Source organism: Pezoporus occidentalis, unplaced genomic scaffold, assembly GCF_034315485.1.
Source record: "Pezoporus occidentalis ecotype Australia unplaced genomic scaffold, CSIRO_AGI_Poc_V1 ctg1075, whole genome shotgun sequence".
Taxonomy (NCBI): domain Eukaryota; kingdom Metazoa; phylum Chordata; class Aves; order Psittaciformes; family Psittacidae; genus Pezoporus; species Pezoporus occidentalis.
In genome coordinates, this window is record NW_026912860.1 from 1 (window position 1) to 14,285 (window position 14,285).

Consider the following 14,285-nt stretch of genomic DNA (forward strand, 5'->3'; position numbering starts at 1 on the left):
AGGGCACCTCATCTGGGACAGCTTCCTGCCCGTAGCACCCTCTCTGCTGCACACACCCCGCTCTCTGCCCGCACTCTCAAGTGTCTCACAGAAGCTTTGCACTTCCCCTGCAGCAGCGACACCTCACTGCAGGAGGTTCCTGCATTCCCCAGGCTCAGGGATGGATCCTGCATTCCAGGCAAGTTTGGGTAGTGCAAGAGAGGGAGACAGGAAGGTGGGCTCATGGGGCATGATGAGCAGCGTTCAGGCACCCCCAGCAGTGGGCATTCCCCATGTGCCATGTGGAGGCATGTTCCCATGAGGGAAAGTTCTCAGATAGCCCGGGCAGGGAGTGGGGGGAAAGTGCAGCCCAGCCCTGGGGAGGGTGTGTTCAGGCAGCTCTCTTGGGGTCTGGCACTGGAGGTGGCTGCTGGCTGTGCTCTGCTGCCTACAGCCCTTTGCTTCTCCCCATGAGAGCTCTCTGATCTGCCCTTTGAAACCGTGCTCCCCTGCTTTCAGCACAGGACAGGTGTTTGTGGGGGTTCTTAAGATCACTTTGTATGCGAAGGCATCATATACAAGTGTTGTAAGCAGAGGGCAAATGGGAAAGGACTGATGGACACTGCAGCCCTCCTTGCTCTGCACTAAGCTACAAGGAGCTGAGAACTTCTCCCTGTTTCAATATTGTTCTGACTTTCTGTCATACAAAGAATGTTTTATAGACCCCCCTGCCCCTCAAAAGTGTTATGCCAGTAAATAAATAACACAGTCCAAATGACTCTAAGGCCATGCTGAACCTCTCTTGTGCAGCCCAGACTCACTCGAGTCATGAGTACAAGTAGTGAACCTTACAATAAAGTTGGATTTCATCTGTCATCCCTTGTGAACATCAGAGGTGGACAAAGCACTGCTTCAGAGCAAAGCTGACTCCCATCCAACCTGGCCTTGAACACTGCCAGGGATGGGGCAGACACAGCTTCTCTGGGCACCCTGTGCCAGTCTCCCACCACTCTCAAAGGGAACAACTTCATCTGAATGTCCAAGCTGAATCTCCCTTTTTTCAGCTTAAAGCCATTCCCCCTTGTCCTGTCACTGCACAGCCTCATAAAAAGCCCCTCTCCAGATTCTTTGTAGGCCCTGCTTAGACACGGGAAGATTGCTAAGATGTCTCCCTGGAACCTTCTTTTCTCCGGGCTGAAGACCAACATCTCTCAGCCTGTTTCCATTGGAGACGTGCTCCAGCCCTTAGAGCATCTTTGTGACTCTTCATAAGCCCGTCATTGTAGGATCAGAAGTGAACAGGGGTTGGAAGGGACCCCAGGATGTCTCAAGTCGAACCCACCAGGAACAGGGTCAGAGCAAGAGGTTCAAGGCTTGATTCCGGCTGAGATGGAAATTCCCAAGGCCAGAGACTGCACAGCCTCTCTGGGTGACCTGATGCAGCCCTTGCCTGAGCCGATGGGAACAAGGTTTCCTTCTGTCCTGCCTGAACCTCTCCTCTGTCACTATCCCCCACTGCCTTTTGTCCTCCCACCAGGCACCATGGTGAGGAGCCTGGCTCTGTATTCTCCATGTCCTCCTTGCCGGTACAGGCAGCCAGTCCCCAACAGCCTTCCCTTCCCAAGATCTCAGGTCCCCATCAGCCTTCCCTTCTCCAGGCTGGACAAGCCCAGCTCCCCCAGCCTCTCCCCACAGGCACCGTGTTCCTATCCTTGCCTGTCCTGAGCGCCCATTGACAAACCCACTCCTGAACTGGGGATGTGAACCCCGGATGGAGTATTCCAGATCACCCCTTCCCTTGTTCTCCTGCCGTGCTCCTGCTCATACAGCCCACGATGCTGCTGTCCTCCCTTGCTTCCAGGGCACACGCTGCCTCCTGCCCACCCAGACCTTTCCCATGGGCTGTTCTCAGCCAGGCAGCCCCAGCCTGTGCCATTGCAGGGCAGTTCCCTGCAGGGACCCCTGTGTCCCCTGCTCTCCTCCCCAGGACTCCCTGAGAGCTCTGCAGCCCCCCCATGCCATCCCATCTCCCCACACCAGCACAACAGCCCCAGGCCTTGGGCTCCCCAAGAGCTCTTCCTGCTCCAGGCACAGAGCAGCCATCCCAGAGCTGGAGCAGCCAGAAAGCTGCTTTCATTCCCCTTCATTCCTGCCATGTGAGGACATATCACAGAGAAGAAGTTGCTGCAGGACCATTTATTTCCCTTAAATACAATCAGAGACCAGAGTGACACAAAGTCTGTGGGTCACACAACACGAGTGGCAACTTAATTAGGAGATGAAACCTGACATTTCTATGAAGACAACATCATCACAAATTGAAATAGGAAAACAAATGTAAAGCAGGAAAGACAGACATGGCCTGTCATGACCTACACTGGAAGCCCTTTTGAGGCTAAAGCAAGCAGCGTCTATCTGTTGAAACACATCCATTCACCAGCTTCCTCACAGCATCCTTGAGCTCCCGGTTCCTCAGGCTGTAGATGAGGGGGTTCACTGCTGGAGGCACCACCGAGTACAGCACTGACACCACCAGATCCAGGGATGGGGAGGAGATGGAGGGGGGCTTCAGGTAGGCAAAGACAGCAGTGTTGAGAAAGAGGGAAAGCACGGCCAGGTGAGGGAGGCACGTGGAAAAGGCTTTGTGGCGTCCCTGCTCAGAGGGCATCCTCAGCACGGCCCTGAAGATCTGCACATAGGACCCCACAATGAAAACAAAACAGCCAACAGCAATCAGGACACCAACCACAAGAAGCCCAACTTCCCTGAGGTAGGAGTGTGAGCAGGAGAGCTTGAGGATCTGGGGGATTTCACAGAAGAACTGCTCCACAGCATTGCCTCGGCACAGGGGCAGTGAAAATGTATTGGCTGTGTGCAGCAGAGCAGTGAGAAAGCCACTGCCCCAGGCAGCTGCTGCCAGGTGGACACAAGCTCTGCTGCCCAGGAGGGTCCCATAGTGCAGGGGCTTGCAGATGGCCACGTAGCGGTCGTAGGACATGACAGTGAGGAGAAAATACTCTGCTGAGATGAAAAAGACAAAGAAAAAGAGCTGTGCAGCACAGCCTGTGTAGGAGATGGCCCTGGTGTCCCAGAGGGAATTGGCCATGGATTTGGGGACAGTGGTGGAGATGCAGCCCAGGTCCAGCAGGGAGAGGTTGAGGAGGAAGAAGTACATGGGGGTGTGGAGGCGCTGGTCGCAGGCTGTGCTGGTGATGATGAGGCCGTTGCCCAGGAGCGCAGCCAGGGAGATGCCCAGGAAGAGCCAGAAGTGGCAGAGCTGCAGCTCCCGCGTGTGTGCGAATGGCAGGAGGAGGAAGTGGGTGATGGAGCTGCCGTTGGACATCTGCTGCCTCTGGGCATGGGGCAGTGTCAGAGGAGAAAAAGGCAGTGACAGGTTAGGACAGGAGGGATGTCAGATACAGAAGTTCAGTTTACACATTCACAACTGAGCACATTTTAGCAGGAGAGGAGAGGTTCTGTGTCATCGCCAGTCATGTCATTACACTGCTGAGGCTTCTTCCTAGGTACAATCAGAAGAGCATTGCATCAGGCAAAAAGTCTCAGTTCTTTGCAGAACCAAGAGAGCTGCAGTGTCCATCAGTCCTCTCCCACTTGCCCTGTGCTCAAACTTGCACTGCCTGTAAGGTGCCTTCACACACAAATTGATCTTAAGAACTCCCACAAACATCTGTCCTGTGCTGAGACCAGGGGAGAACGGTTTCAAAGGACAGTCCACAGAGCTCTCACGGGGAGAAGCAAAGGGCTGTGTGCAGCAGAGCACGGCCAGCAGCCACCTCCAGTGGCAGACCGCAAGAGAGCTGCCTGAACGCACCCTCCCCAGGGCTGGGCTGCACTTTCCCCCACTCCCTGCCCATCCATATCTCTGCTGCCTGGAGCTGTCCCTGCCAGGAGCTGCTGCTCTGTGCCCAGCTCTGCTCCCTCTCAGTGCTCCCAGAGCCCATGCCATGGGCTGTGTGCTCAGCTCTGCCCTGCACACCCCTGCCTGTGCAGGGGCTCAGGAGCAGCTCACACAAGCCCTCACAAGACTCTCAGTGCCTTCCCCAAAGCAGAGAAGTAAATTCCCAGCTCCCACTGCCCAACCTGCCCACCAAGAGGGAAAAACATCAAAGCTCAGCATCCTTCCCTATCAGGTAAATGATGCCTCAGTGTCTTTCAGAGGGACCCTCTGAAGAAGTGCTCAGAGTGACAGCAGATTGGAGCAGCATCACCCACCCAGCACTTCCCTTCCCTGCCAGGGGTTTCTCCTTTCCCCTCAGCTCCCCCCGAGCTCCATGGGGAGCTCCCGGGCAGGCCGAGTGCTGACCCTGGCAGGCAGCAGAGTCCCTGCCCCTGCACACAGCCTTTGGGCTGCAGGGACCCTGCTGCAAGGGCAGCGCTGGGCACCCCTGGCTGCACACCCACATTCACACCCTGCAGCCAGCCCCGGGACAAGGGACCTGCCTTGTCCTGCCCCTCGCATGGTGCAGGGGGAAGCCCTGCTCTGCAGCACATCCTCCTCCTTATCTACACAGAGAGAAACTGCAGCTGCATTGCCCTGCACCCAGTGCCTTACCACAAACAGGGCTGGGAAGGTTTCTCCTTCAGAAGGTTCCTCCTCCTCCTCCTCAGCATCCTCCACTGCCAAGTGCCTTTAAGCTCCCTGTGTCTCGCAGGTCTCCCCTCGGTCCCAGCTCAGCAGCAGAGGCCCAGCCCAAGGTGGCTCTGCCTCTGCCCCACTGGGCTCCTTCCAGGGCTCCCTGGGGCTCCAGGGAAACACCATGGGAAACAGCCTGATGATACAAAGATTTAAGGCTAAAAATCTTTGTTTCTTACAATCAATCAATTAATTTGAAAATGGCCCTTTGAGAATATCGAATCCAACCATTAACCTATCTCTGGCAAGTCCACACACTGAGCATGAGAACATCTCTGGTGGGATACCCTGGTTGGATGGTCAGCAACAGCAACTGGGGCTTTAAAGTTGAATTTTACATCCTACCTTAATTTCACTAATTTATATCCTATTCTGTTTGTTGTTAAACATTCTGCTATACATTAGAGCATAGAAATCAGCTGAACAAGTTATGTTGATGCAGAAACCTGTCCATATATATAATTGTACTTAAACCCATTTAAGAAATTCTTAACAACTGAGTAAAGCAACCAAACATTGCCCTCAGTTTATAACTGGAATTCAGCACTACTCTGTTTGTTGGCACAGCGGCAAGAGGTGAGCACACCACTCTGAGAAAGATGGACTGACTTTAGTTACGGGGTGGAATGTGCTGACGCACTTCCCCCCCATTTCCTGGAGCCCTCTGCTTCCCCAGGAGTTCCTGTTAGGCCCCAGCCTTTGCACAGTGCAAGGAGTTGGCTGCTGGCTGCTCCCTGGCTGCACCAGGAGCTCTGGTTGCCTGGCAAAGGTGGGAGCAGCACACAGAGATCAGGAAAGTTGGATACTCCCTGCTCATACCAGGAGCTCTTTCAGGTTGATCAGCCATTCCCTAAATCCTAAACAGTTTCACAACAGGCATGGGGGACTTCTCTGGGAAACACGTTCCAGTGTCTCACCACCCTCACAGGAAAGAATTTCTTCAGAGAACAGAGTTTCTGTTTCACTGCAGACAAAGGAGGCAGGAGAGAAGGGATGGGGAGCACGCACCCCAGCCCCGACTCCGCACAGGGCAGCGAGGGGTGCTGCTCTTCACTACAGCACAGCTGGGCTGAACTGAGTCAGTGCTTGCACAGAAACCTGTCCTTGTCCCTGATGAAGCTCTACAGGCCACAGGCTTCTCCACAAGTACCAGCCCAGCTGTTTTTCTTGTCACGTCTTGCACAGTGTCACAAGCTGTGGCACAAGGGGAAGCCCTTGTTGCTGTTTCTCCTGGAACACAGGGAAGTAGAATATGAAATACGTTTTTTAATAATGAAACCCATTCCAGTGACCTCAGAAAATATGGAACAAGATGCTAGAGCCCCACAGGTTTTACCAGTGTTATGGTTTAAACCCAGTCAGGTAACTTGTTCACTCACTCCCAGTGAGTGGTGCTGAACTGACAACAATCGAGGTCCGTGTCCCCCCACCCACCGGGGTTCTCCCCCACTCCCGGAGGAACGGGGAGGAGGATCGAAAAAGTGCAACTCCTACGGGTTGAGACAAGAACAGTCCAGCAACCAATGTACAACACAAATCACCACCGCTACTATCAACTACAACAATGATAAGGGAAAATAACAAGGGAAGAGAATACGATAACACCGGCCAAGAAAACGAGTTCCACCCGGAAGCCCCTGTCCTTCCGGGTGACTCCCAGTTACCCCCCACCCCGGCCATGACGTGCTGTGGTATGGAATACCTCCCTGGCTAGCCCGGGTCAGGCGCCCCGTCTCTGCTTCCTCACAGCTTCCCCTCCTCCCTGGCAGAGCATGAGCCTCACAAAGTCCTTGGTCAGGGTAAACATCACTTAGCAACAACTGAAAATATCGACTTCACCAACACTGTTCTCAGGCTGGAAGTCAAAACACAGCACTGCACCAGCTACCACAAAGGGAAAAAAAAATAACATGACTGCTACTGCTGAACCCAGGACACCTTGTATCCCATAGGAGAAGCAGGACAGGGTGGTTTTGAGGTGTTTTGGGGCTGTTTTAGGGTTTTGGGGTATTTTTTTCTCTTTTTGGTGGATGTTACGGGGCTCTGACCCTGTATCCCACAGCAGAAGCAGGACAAGGTGGTTTTGGGGTGTTTTGGGTTGTTTTCATCCTGTTTTTGGTCTGTTTTGAGGGTCTGACCCTGTATCCTATAGGAGAAGCAGGACAAGGAGGTTTTGGGGTGGTTTAGGTCCTGTTTTGCTGGTTTTTGACTGGTTTTGGCCTGTTTTGGAGCTCTTTGGGGGCTCTGACCCTTTATCCCATAGTAGAAGCAGGACAAAGTCGTTTTGGGGTGTTTTGGGTTGTTTTTGGCCTTTTTTTCTGTCTGTTTCTGGGCTCTGACTCTGTATCCCACAGGAGAAACAGGACAAGGTGGTTTTGGGGTGGTTTTAGGGTGGTTTTGAATCGTTTTGGGTTCTTTTTGTCCTGTTTTAGGGCTGTGTTGGGGTTCTGACCCTGTGTCCCATAGGAGAAGCAGAATAAGGTGGCCTTGGGGTGGTTTTTGGGGTGTTTTGAGGCTGTTTTGGATCTGTTTTGGAGCTCTGACCCTGCATCCCATAGGAGAAAGAGGACAAGGTGGTTTTGGGGTGGGTTTTGGGGTGTTTTGGGTTGTTTTTGGCCTGGTTTTGGTCTGTTTTGGTGCTCTGACCCTGTAGCCGGCAGGAGAAGGTGATTTTGGGGTGGTTTTAGGGTGGTTTAGGGGTGGTTTGGAATGTTTTTGTGTTTTGTCCTATTTTAGGTCTGTTTTCGGGTTCTGACCCTGTGTCCCAGTGGAGAATAGGAAAATGTGACCTTGGGGTCGTTTTGGGTGTGTTTTGGGTGTGTTTCGGGGCTCTGAGTTTGTATCCTACAGGAGAAGCAGGACAAGGTGATTTTGGGCTGGTTTTGGCCTGTTTTGGGGTTTACTTTGTGTCTTTTGGGCTGGTTTTCGCTTGTTTTGGGGCTGTTTTGGAGCTGTTTGGGGGCTCTGACCCTGTATCCCATAGCAGAAGCAGGACAAGCAAACCACCATAGGGGTGGTTTTGGGGTGTTTTTGGTTGGTTTTGGCGTTTTTTACGGCTGTTTTGCAGCTCTGAACCTGTATCCCATAGGAGAAGCAGGACAAGGTGCTTTTGGGTTGTTTTCGGTTGTTGTTGGCCTGTTTTGGAGGTGTTTGGGGGCTCTGACTTTGTATCCCAGAGGAGAAGCAGGACAGGGTGGTTTTGGAGTGGTTTTGGGGTGTTTTGGGTTGTTGTTGGCCTGTTTTGGAGGTGTTTCGGGGCTCTGACCCTGTATCCCATAGGAGAAGCAGGACAAGGTGGTTTTGAGGATGTTTTGTCCTGATTATGGGATGTTTTGGGGCTCTGACCCTGTATCCCATAGGAGAAGGAGGACAACGTGGCTTTAGGGTGGTTTTGGGGGTGTTTTGGGTTGTTTTTGTCCTGTTTTGGGGCTGTTTCTGGGTTCTGACCCTGTGTCCCATAGGAGAAGCAGGACCAGGTGGCCTTGGGGTGGTTTTTGGGGTGTTTTGAGGCAGTTTTGGGTCTGTTTGGTGCTCTGACCCTCTATTCCAAAGGAGAAGCAGGACAAGGTGGTTTTGGAGTGGTTTTGTCCTGTTTTTGGGTGTTTAGGGGTCTGACCCTGTATCCCATAGGAGAAGGAGGACAGGGTGGTTTTGGGGTATTTTGGGGCTGGTTTAGTAGATTTGGAATGCTTTTTTCTCTTTTTGGGGGCTTTTTGGGCGCTCTGACCCTGTATCCCATAGCAGAAGCAGGACAAGGTGGTTTTGGGATGGGTTTTGGGGTGTTTAGGGTTGTTTTTGTTCTGTTTTTGGTCTGTTTTGAGGCTCTGACCCTGTATCCCATTGGAGAAGTAGGACAAGGAGGTTTTGGACTGTTTTGGGCCTCTTTTGGTGGGTTTTGAGTGTTTTTGGCCTGTTTTGGGTCTGTTTGGGGGCTCTGACCCTGTATCCCATAGGAGAAGCAAGACAAGGTGATTTTGGTGTGGTTTTGGCCTGTTTTGGAGTTTGCTATGTGTGTTTTGGGCTGGTTTTTGCCTGTTTTTTGTCATGTTTTGTGGCTGTTTTGAGTCTGTTTTGTGGCTCTGACCCTGTATCCACAGGAGAAGCAGGACACGGTGGTTTTGGGGTGGTTTTGTCCTGTTTTGGGGGTGTTTTGGGGCTGTTTTGAGGCTCTGACCCTGTATCTCCTCGGAGAAGCAGGACAACTTAGTTTTGGGGTGTTTTGGGGCTGGTTTTAGAATCATAGAATCATAGAATAGTTAGGGTTTGAAAGAACCTTAAGATCATCCAGTTCCAACCCCCCTGCCATGGGCAGGGACACCTCACATTAAACCATAGCACCCAAGGCCTCGTCCAACCTGGCCTTGAACACTGCCAGGGATGGAGCATTCACAACCTCCCTGGGCAACCCATTCCAGTGCCTCACCACCCTCACAGGAAAGAATTTCCTCCTTAGATCCAATCTAAACTTCCCCTGTTTCAGTTTTAACCCGTTACCCCTTGTCCTTTCACTACAGTCCCTAATGAAGAGTCCCTCCCCACCATCCCTATAGGCCCCCTTCAGGTACTGGAAGCTGCTATGAGGTCTCCACGCAGCCTTCTCTTCTCCAGGCTGAACAGCCCCAACTTCCTCAGCCTGTCTTCATACAGGAGGTGCTCCAGTCCCCTGATCATCCTCGTGGCCTCCTCTGGACTTGTTACAGTATCACAGTATCACAGTATGCTGGAGATTGGAAGGGACCTCAAAAGATCATCTAGTCCAATCCCCCTGCCAGAGCAGGAACACCTAGATAACGTTACACAGGAATGTGTCCAGGCGGGCTTTGAATATCTCCAGGGAAGGAGACTCCACAACCTCCCTGGGCAGCCCGTTCCAGTGTTCCGTCACCCTCACTGAGAAGAAGTTCCTTCTCATGTTTAAGTGGAACATTCCAGATGGGGTCTCACCAGGGCAGAGTAGAGGGGAAGGAGGACCTCTCTCGACCTACTAACCACCGCCCTTCTAATACACCCCAGGATGCCATTGGCCTTCTTAGCCACAAGGGCACAGTGTTGGCTCATGGTCATCCTGTCGTCCACTAGGACCCCCAGGTCCCTCTCCCCTACACTGCTCTCTAGCAGGTCGTTCCCCAACCTATACTGGAACCTGGGGTTGTTCCTGCCCAGATGCAGGACTCTACACTTTCCCTTGTTATATTTCATCCCGTTATTCCCTGCCCAACTCTCCAGCCTGTCCAGGTCTCGCTGGATGGCAGCACAGCCTTCTGGCGTGTCAGCCACTCCTCCCAGCTTAGTGTCATCAGCAAACTTGCTGATAGTACACTCAATTCCCTCATCTAAATCGTTGATGAATATATTAAATAATACTGGTCCCAGTACTGACCCTTGAGGCACTCCACTGGTTACAGGCCTCCAACTAGACTCAGCCCCATAGACTACAACTCTCTGGCTTCTCTCCTTCAGCCAGTTCGCAGTCCACCTCACTACCTGATCATCCAGACCACACTTCCTCAATTTAGCTGTGAGGATGCTGTGGGAGACTGTGTCAAATGCTTTGCTGAAGTCAAGGTAGACCACATCCACCGCTCTGCCATCATCCATCCACCGTGTTATTTCCTCATAAAAGGCTAAGAGATTGGTCAAACATGATTTCCCCCTGGTGAAGCCATGTTGACTGCCCCTCATAACCCTCTTATCCTTGATATGCTTTAAGATGGCACCAAGGATAAGGTGTTCCATCACTTTCCCAGGGATGGAGGTGAGGCTGACCGGTCTATAGTTACCCGGGTCCTCCTTCTTGCCCTTTTTGAAGACCGGAGTGACATTTGCTTTCCTCCAGTCCTCAGGCACCTCTCCTGTTTCCCAGGACTTGGTAAAGATGATGGAGAGTGGTCTAGCAATGACTTCCGCCAGTTCCCTCAGCACCCGCGGGTGCATCCCATCTGGACCCATGGATTTATGGACGTCCAGATTGCTCAACTGATCTCTAACCCATTCCTCATCGACTAAGGCAAACCGCTCCGTCGACCTGACTTCATCTAAGGTCTCAGGGGTACGGGGCTCTTCAGGACTGCCTGCAGCAGAGTAGACAGAGACAAAGAAGGCATTCAGTAACTCTGCCATCTCTGCATCTTCTGTCACCAGGGCACCCATCCCGTTCATCAGTGGGCCTACATTGCCTCTGGTGTTAGTTTTGTCTGCCATGTATTTGAAAAAGCTCTTTTTGCTGTCCTTGACCCTTCTTGCCAGGTTTAATTCTAAGGAAGCCTTAGTCCTCCTAGCTGCCTTCCTACATCCTCTAGCAGCAGCCTTATATTCCTCCCAAGTGGCCAGCCCCTCCTTCCATGACCTGTAAACTCTCCTCTTCCACTTGAGCATACCCAGCAATTCCCTATTTAGCCACGCAGGTCTCTTGGCCCTCTTCCTTGAGTTCCTACGTGTCGGGATGCTCCGATCTTGAGCACGGAAAAAGCAATCCTTGAACGCCAACCAACTATCTTGGGCCCCTTTACCTTCAAACAGCCTTGCCCATGGGATTTCCCCTAGCAATTGCTTGAAAAGGCCAAAGTCTGCCCTGCTAAAGTCCAGGGTTGCAATTCTACTTGGTATTCTACTAGTCCTACCACACAAGATCCTGAACTTCACCATCTCGTGGTCGCTGCAACCAAGGCAGCCCTCAACCCTTACTGCTTCAACCAGATCCTCCTTGTTAGTGAGGATGAGATCCAGCAGCGCTCCTCTCCTGGTCGGCTCATCCACCATTTGCAGGAGGAAGTTATCATCCACACACTGGAGGAACCTCATGGACTGTGGCTGGGTTGCCAAGCGGTCCTTCCAGCAAACATCAGGGAAGTTAAAATCCCCCATGACGACCACGGCCTGTGACTCTGAGGCCGCTCTCAGCTGCCTGTAGAAGGCCTCGTCAACTTCCTCACCCTGATCTGGTGGTCTGTAACAGACACCTACAACAGTATCGCCCCTGCCAGCCTGCCCCTTAATTCTCACCCACAGACTCTCAACTCGCTCGTCATCTGTCCCTGGACAGAACTCGGTGCATTGTAGCTGCTCTCGCACATAAAGAGCAACCCCACCACCCCTCCTGGCTGGCCTCTCTTTCCTGAAAAGGACATAGCCCTCCATGACTATATTCCAGTCATGTGAGCTGTCCCACCACGTCTCTGTAATTGCCACCAGATCATAGTCTCCTGACTTAACACAGGTTTCCAACTCCTCCTGCTTATTTCCCATGCTGCGCGCATTGGTGTACAGACATTTCAGGGAGCGAGCTGAGCACACCGATTTCACCCGAGGATTATAGGAGGCCTCCCAGTCTTCATTAATTCTGGAGCGCTGCCCCACTGGGGCAAGCCCAGCAACAACCCCATCCCCCTTTGAATCTAGTTTAAAGCTCTCCAAATGAGCCCTGCTAATTCATGCCCCAGGATCCTTTTGCCTCTGTGAGACAAACCTTTCTCACTTGTCATTGTCCAGACTGGTGCCCTATAAAACCAGCCATTATCAAAGAATCCAAAGCCCTGCCTGTAGCACCAGTCTCAAAGCCAATTGTTCATGAACTGAATCTTCCCATTCCTTCCCACATCATCAGTGGAAGATGGAAGGAGTGCGGAGAAGATCACTTGAGCCCCAGACTCTTTCACCATCCTCCCCAAGGCCCTGTGGTCTTTCTTCATCCCCCTCAGACTGCGGGAAGCAGCTTCCTCCCCACCTGTCTGGAAGACCAGCAGTGGGTAGCAGTCTGTCGGGTGCACCAGGTTGGGGAGCGCCCTAGAGATATCCCTGATCCGGGCTCCAGGCAGACTACACACTTCCCTATGATGAGGGTCAACTCTGCATATCGGGCCCTCTGTTCCTCTCAGAAGGGAATCCCCTACTACAATGACCCTTCTTTCTTTCTTATCAGAGGCAGTCCTGAGGTGCAAAGTCGACCCCCTTTTCCTATGTGGCCTTGTGGGCTGGCCTTGCCCCACATTCTCACTTACCTCTCCTTCAAGATCCAGGGCCTCGAACCTATTACGGACGGACACCTGGGGAAGCAGGGCAGGAAGGGGGGAGGGTTTCCCCCGACGTCGAACCGGAACTCGCTTCCAACCCTCGTCGTCTTTTTGGTCCCCTACCTCTGCGCAACAGCTACAGGGCAGGGGCTGTCTCGGGCCATCCCCCTCTGCCTGAGAAGGCAGGGGGTCCTTCCCCTTTTTTCTCCTCCTTCAGCACGCCTTACTCCTCTCCCTTTTCACTCCCTTCTCCTCCTCTTTCTCCTTTCTTTCTTCCTCATTCTTTGGGTTCTTCACCTTTTGTTCCTGCTCTTTCTCCCTCCCCAGAAGCTGCACGTGACCTGGAGGAGACACTTCAGCTCCTTCCCCTCGGCGCAGCTCCCAGTCCCACTCCTGGGCCATCTCCTGGGCCACCTCCTCTTCTGCTTTGCTGAGGACAGGACAAGCTCCCCAGCCCTGGATGCTCTTTGCAGCCTCCATCAGTACCTCCTGGAGCAGGAAGGTACCAGAGGTCGTGATGGGCTCCCCCAACCCCTCCCATTGGCTCCCCTGTGTCCCATTGACTCCCCTGTATCCCATTGACTCCCCTGTGTCCCATTGACTCCCCTGTGTCCCATTGACTCCCCTGTATCCCATTGACTCTCCTGTGTCCCACTGACTCCCCTGTGTCCCACTGACTCCCCTGTGTCCCATTGACTCCCCTGTGTCCCATTGTCTCCCTTGTCTCCCATTGACTCCCCTGTGTCCCATTGACTCTCCTGTATCCCATTGGCTCTCCTGTGTCCCATTGACTCTTGCGTATCCCATTGACTCTCCCATATCCCATTGGTTCTCCTGTACTGCATACACTCTCCTATATCCCATTGACTCTGCTGTGTCCCATTGGTTCTCCTGTACCCCATTCCCCCTGTGTCCCATTGACTCTCCTGTATCCCATTGGCTCTCCTGTGTCCCATTGACTCTTGCGTATCCCATTGACTCTGCCATATCCCATTGGTTCTCCTGTACTGCATACACTCTCCTGTGTCCCATTGACTCTGCTGTGTCCCATTGGTTCTCCTGTACCCCATTCATTCTCTGGTACCCCATTCGCTCTTCTGTGTCCCATTGACTCTCCTGTGTCCCACTGACTCTCCTATGTCCCATTGACTCTCCTATGTCCCATTGACTCTCCTATGTCCCACTGACCCTGCCGTACCCCACTGAATCTCCAGTGTCCCGTTGACTCTCCCATCTCCCACTGGCTCTCGTCTACTCCATTCACTCTCCTGTGTCCCATTGACTCTCCCGTATCCCACTGGCTCTCCTGTACCCCATTCACTCTCCTGTACCCCATTCACTCTCCTGTGTCCCATTGACTCCCCTATATCCCATTGACTCTCCTGTGTCCCCCTTGCTCTTCAGAAAGGCCAAAGCCAGAGCATGAAGTGGAAGAGCTCAGACGGGATGAAGAAACCAGCCCCCGAGACCTCACCATGGTAATGGAGCTTCCCCCATTGCTTGACCCTTTGGTGGGATGCTTCCCCAAGCACGGGCAACGCCGCTCCCATGCTCCCAACCTTCCTCCCATAGAGGTTTGCAGGCTCCCTTTATCCATGGGAGAGGACGGACATGGTCTGCGTGGTCATCGAGGCCATGAAGGA

At 52.9% G+C, this 14,285-nt stretch overlaps 1 protein-coding gene and 1 long non-coding RNA gene across 5 annotated transcripts; both read right to left on the reverse strand.

Annotated features, from left to right (window-relative positions):
- Nucleotides 1-2,364: 2,364 nt before the first annotated feature.
- Nucleotides 2,365-3,490, reverse strand: LOC134165616 (olfactory receptor 14C36-like). Its single transcript, XM_062622590.1, has one exon. It carries the CDS (start codon nucleotides 3,320-3,322, stop codon nucleotides 2,375-2,377), a length of 948 nt encoding a protein of 315 aa, XP_062478574.1. The 5' UTR covers nucleotides 3,323-3,490; the 3' UTR covers nucleotides 2,365-2,374.
- A 9,696-nt stretch (nucleotides 3,491-13,186) lies between these two features.
- Nucleotides 13,187-14,148, reverse strand: LOC134165595 (uncharacterized). 4 transcript variants are annotated; one of them, XR_009965577.1, is made up of 3 exons: nucleotides 14,002-14,148; nucleotides 13,658-13,677; nucleotides 13,187-13,452 (listed from the first exon to the last, which is right to left on the reverse strand). It is a non-coding gene; the product is annotated as an uncharacterized LOC134165595 (long non-coding RNA). The 4 variants fall into 4 exon arrangements; XR_009965578.1 differs by lacking the exon at nucleotides 13,658-13,677 and having other exon boundaries at nucleotides 13,187-13,435; XR_009965581.1 differs by lacking the exon at nucleotides 13,658-13,677 and having other exon boundaries at nucleotides 13,187-13,416; nucleotides 14,021-14,137.
- Nucleotides 14,149-14,285: the final 137 nt, after the last annotated feature.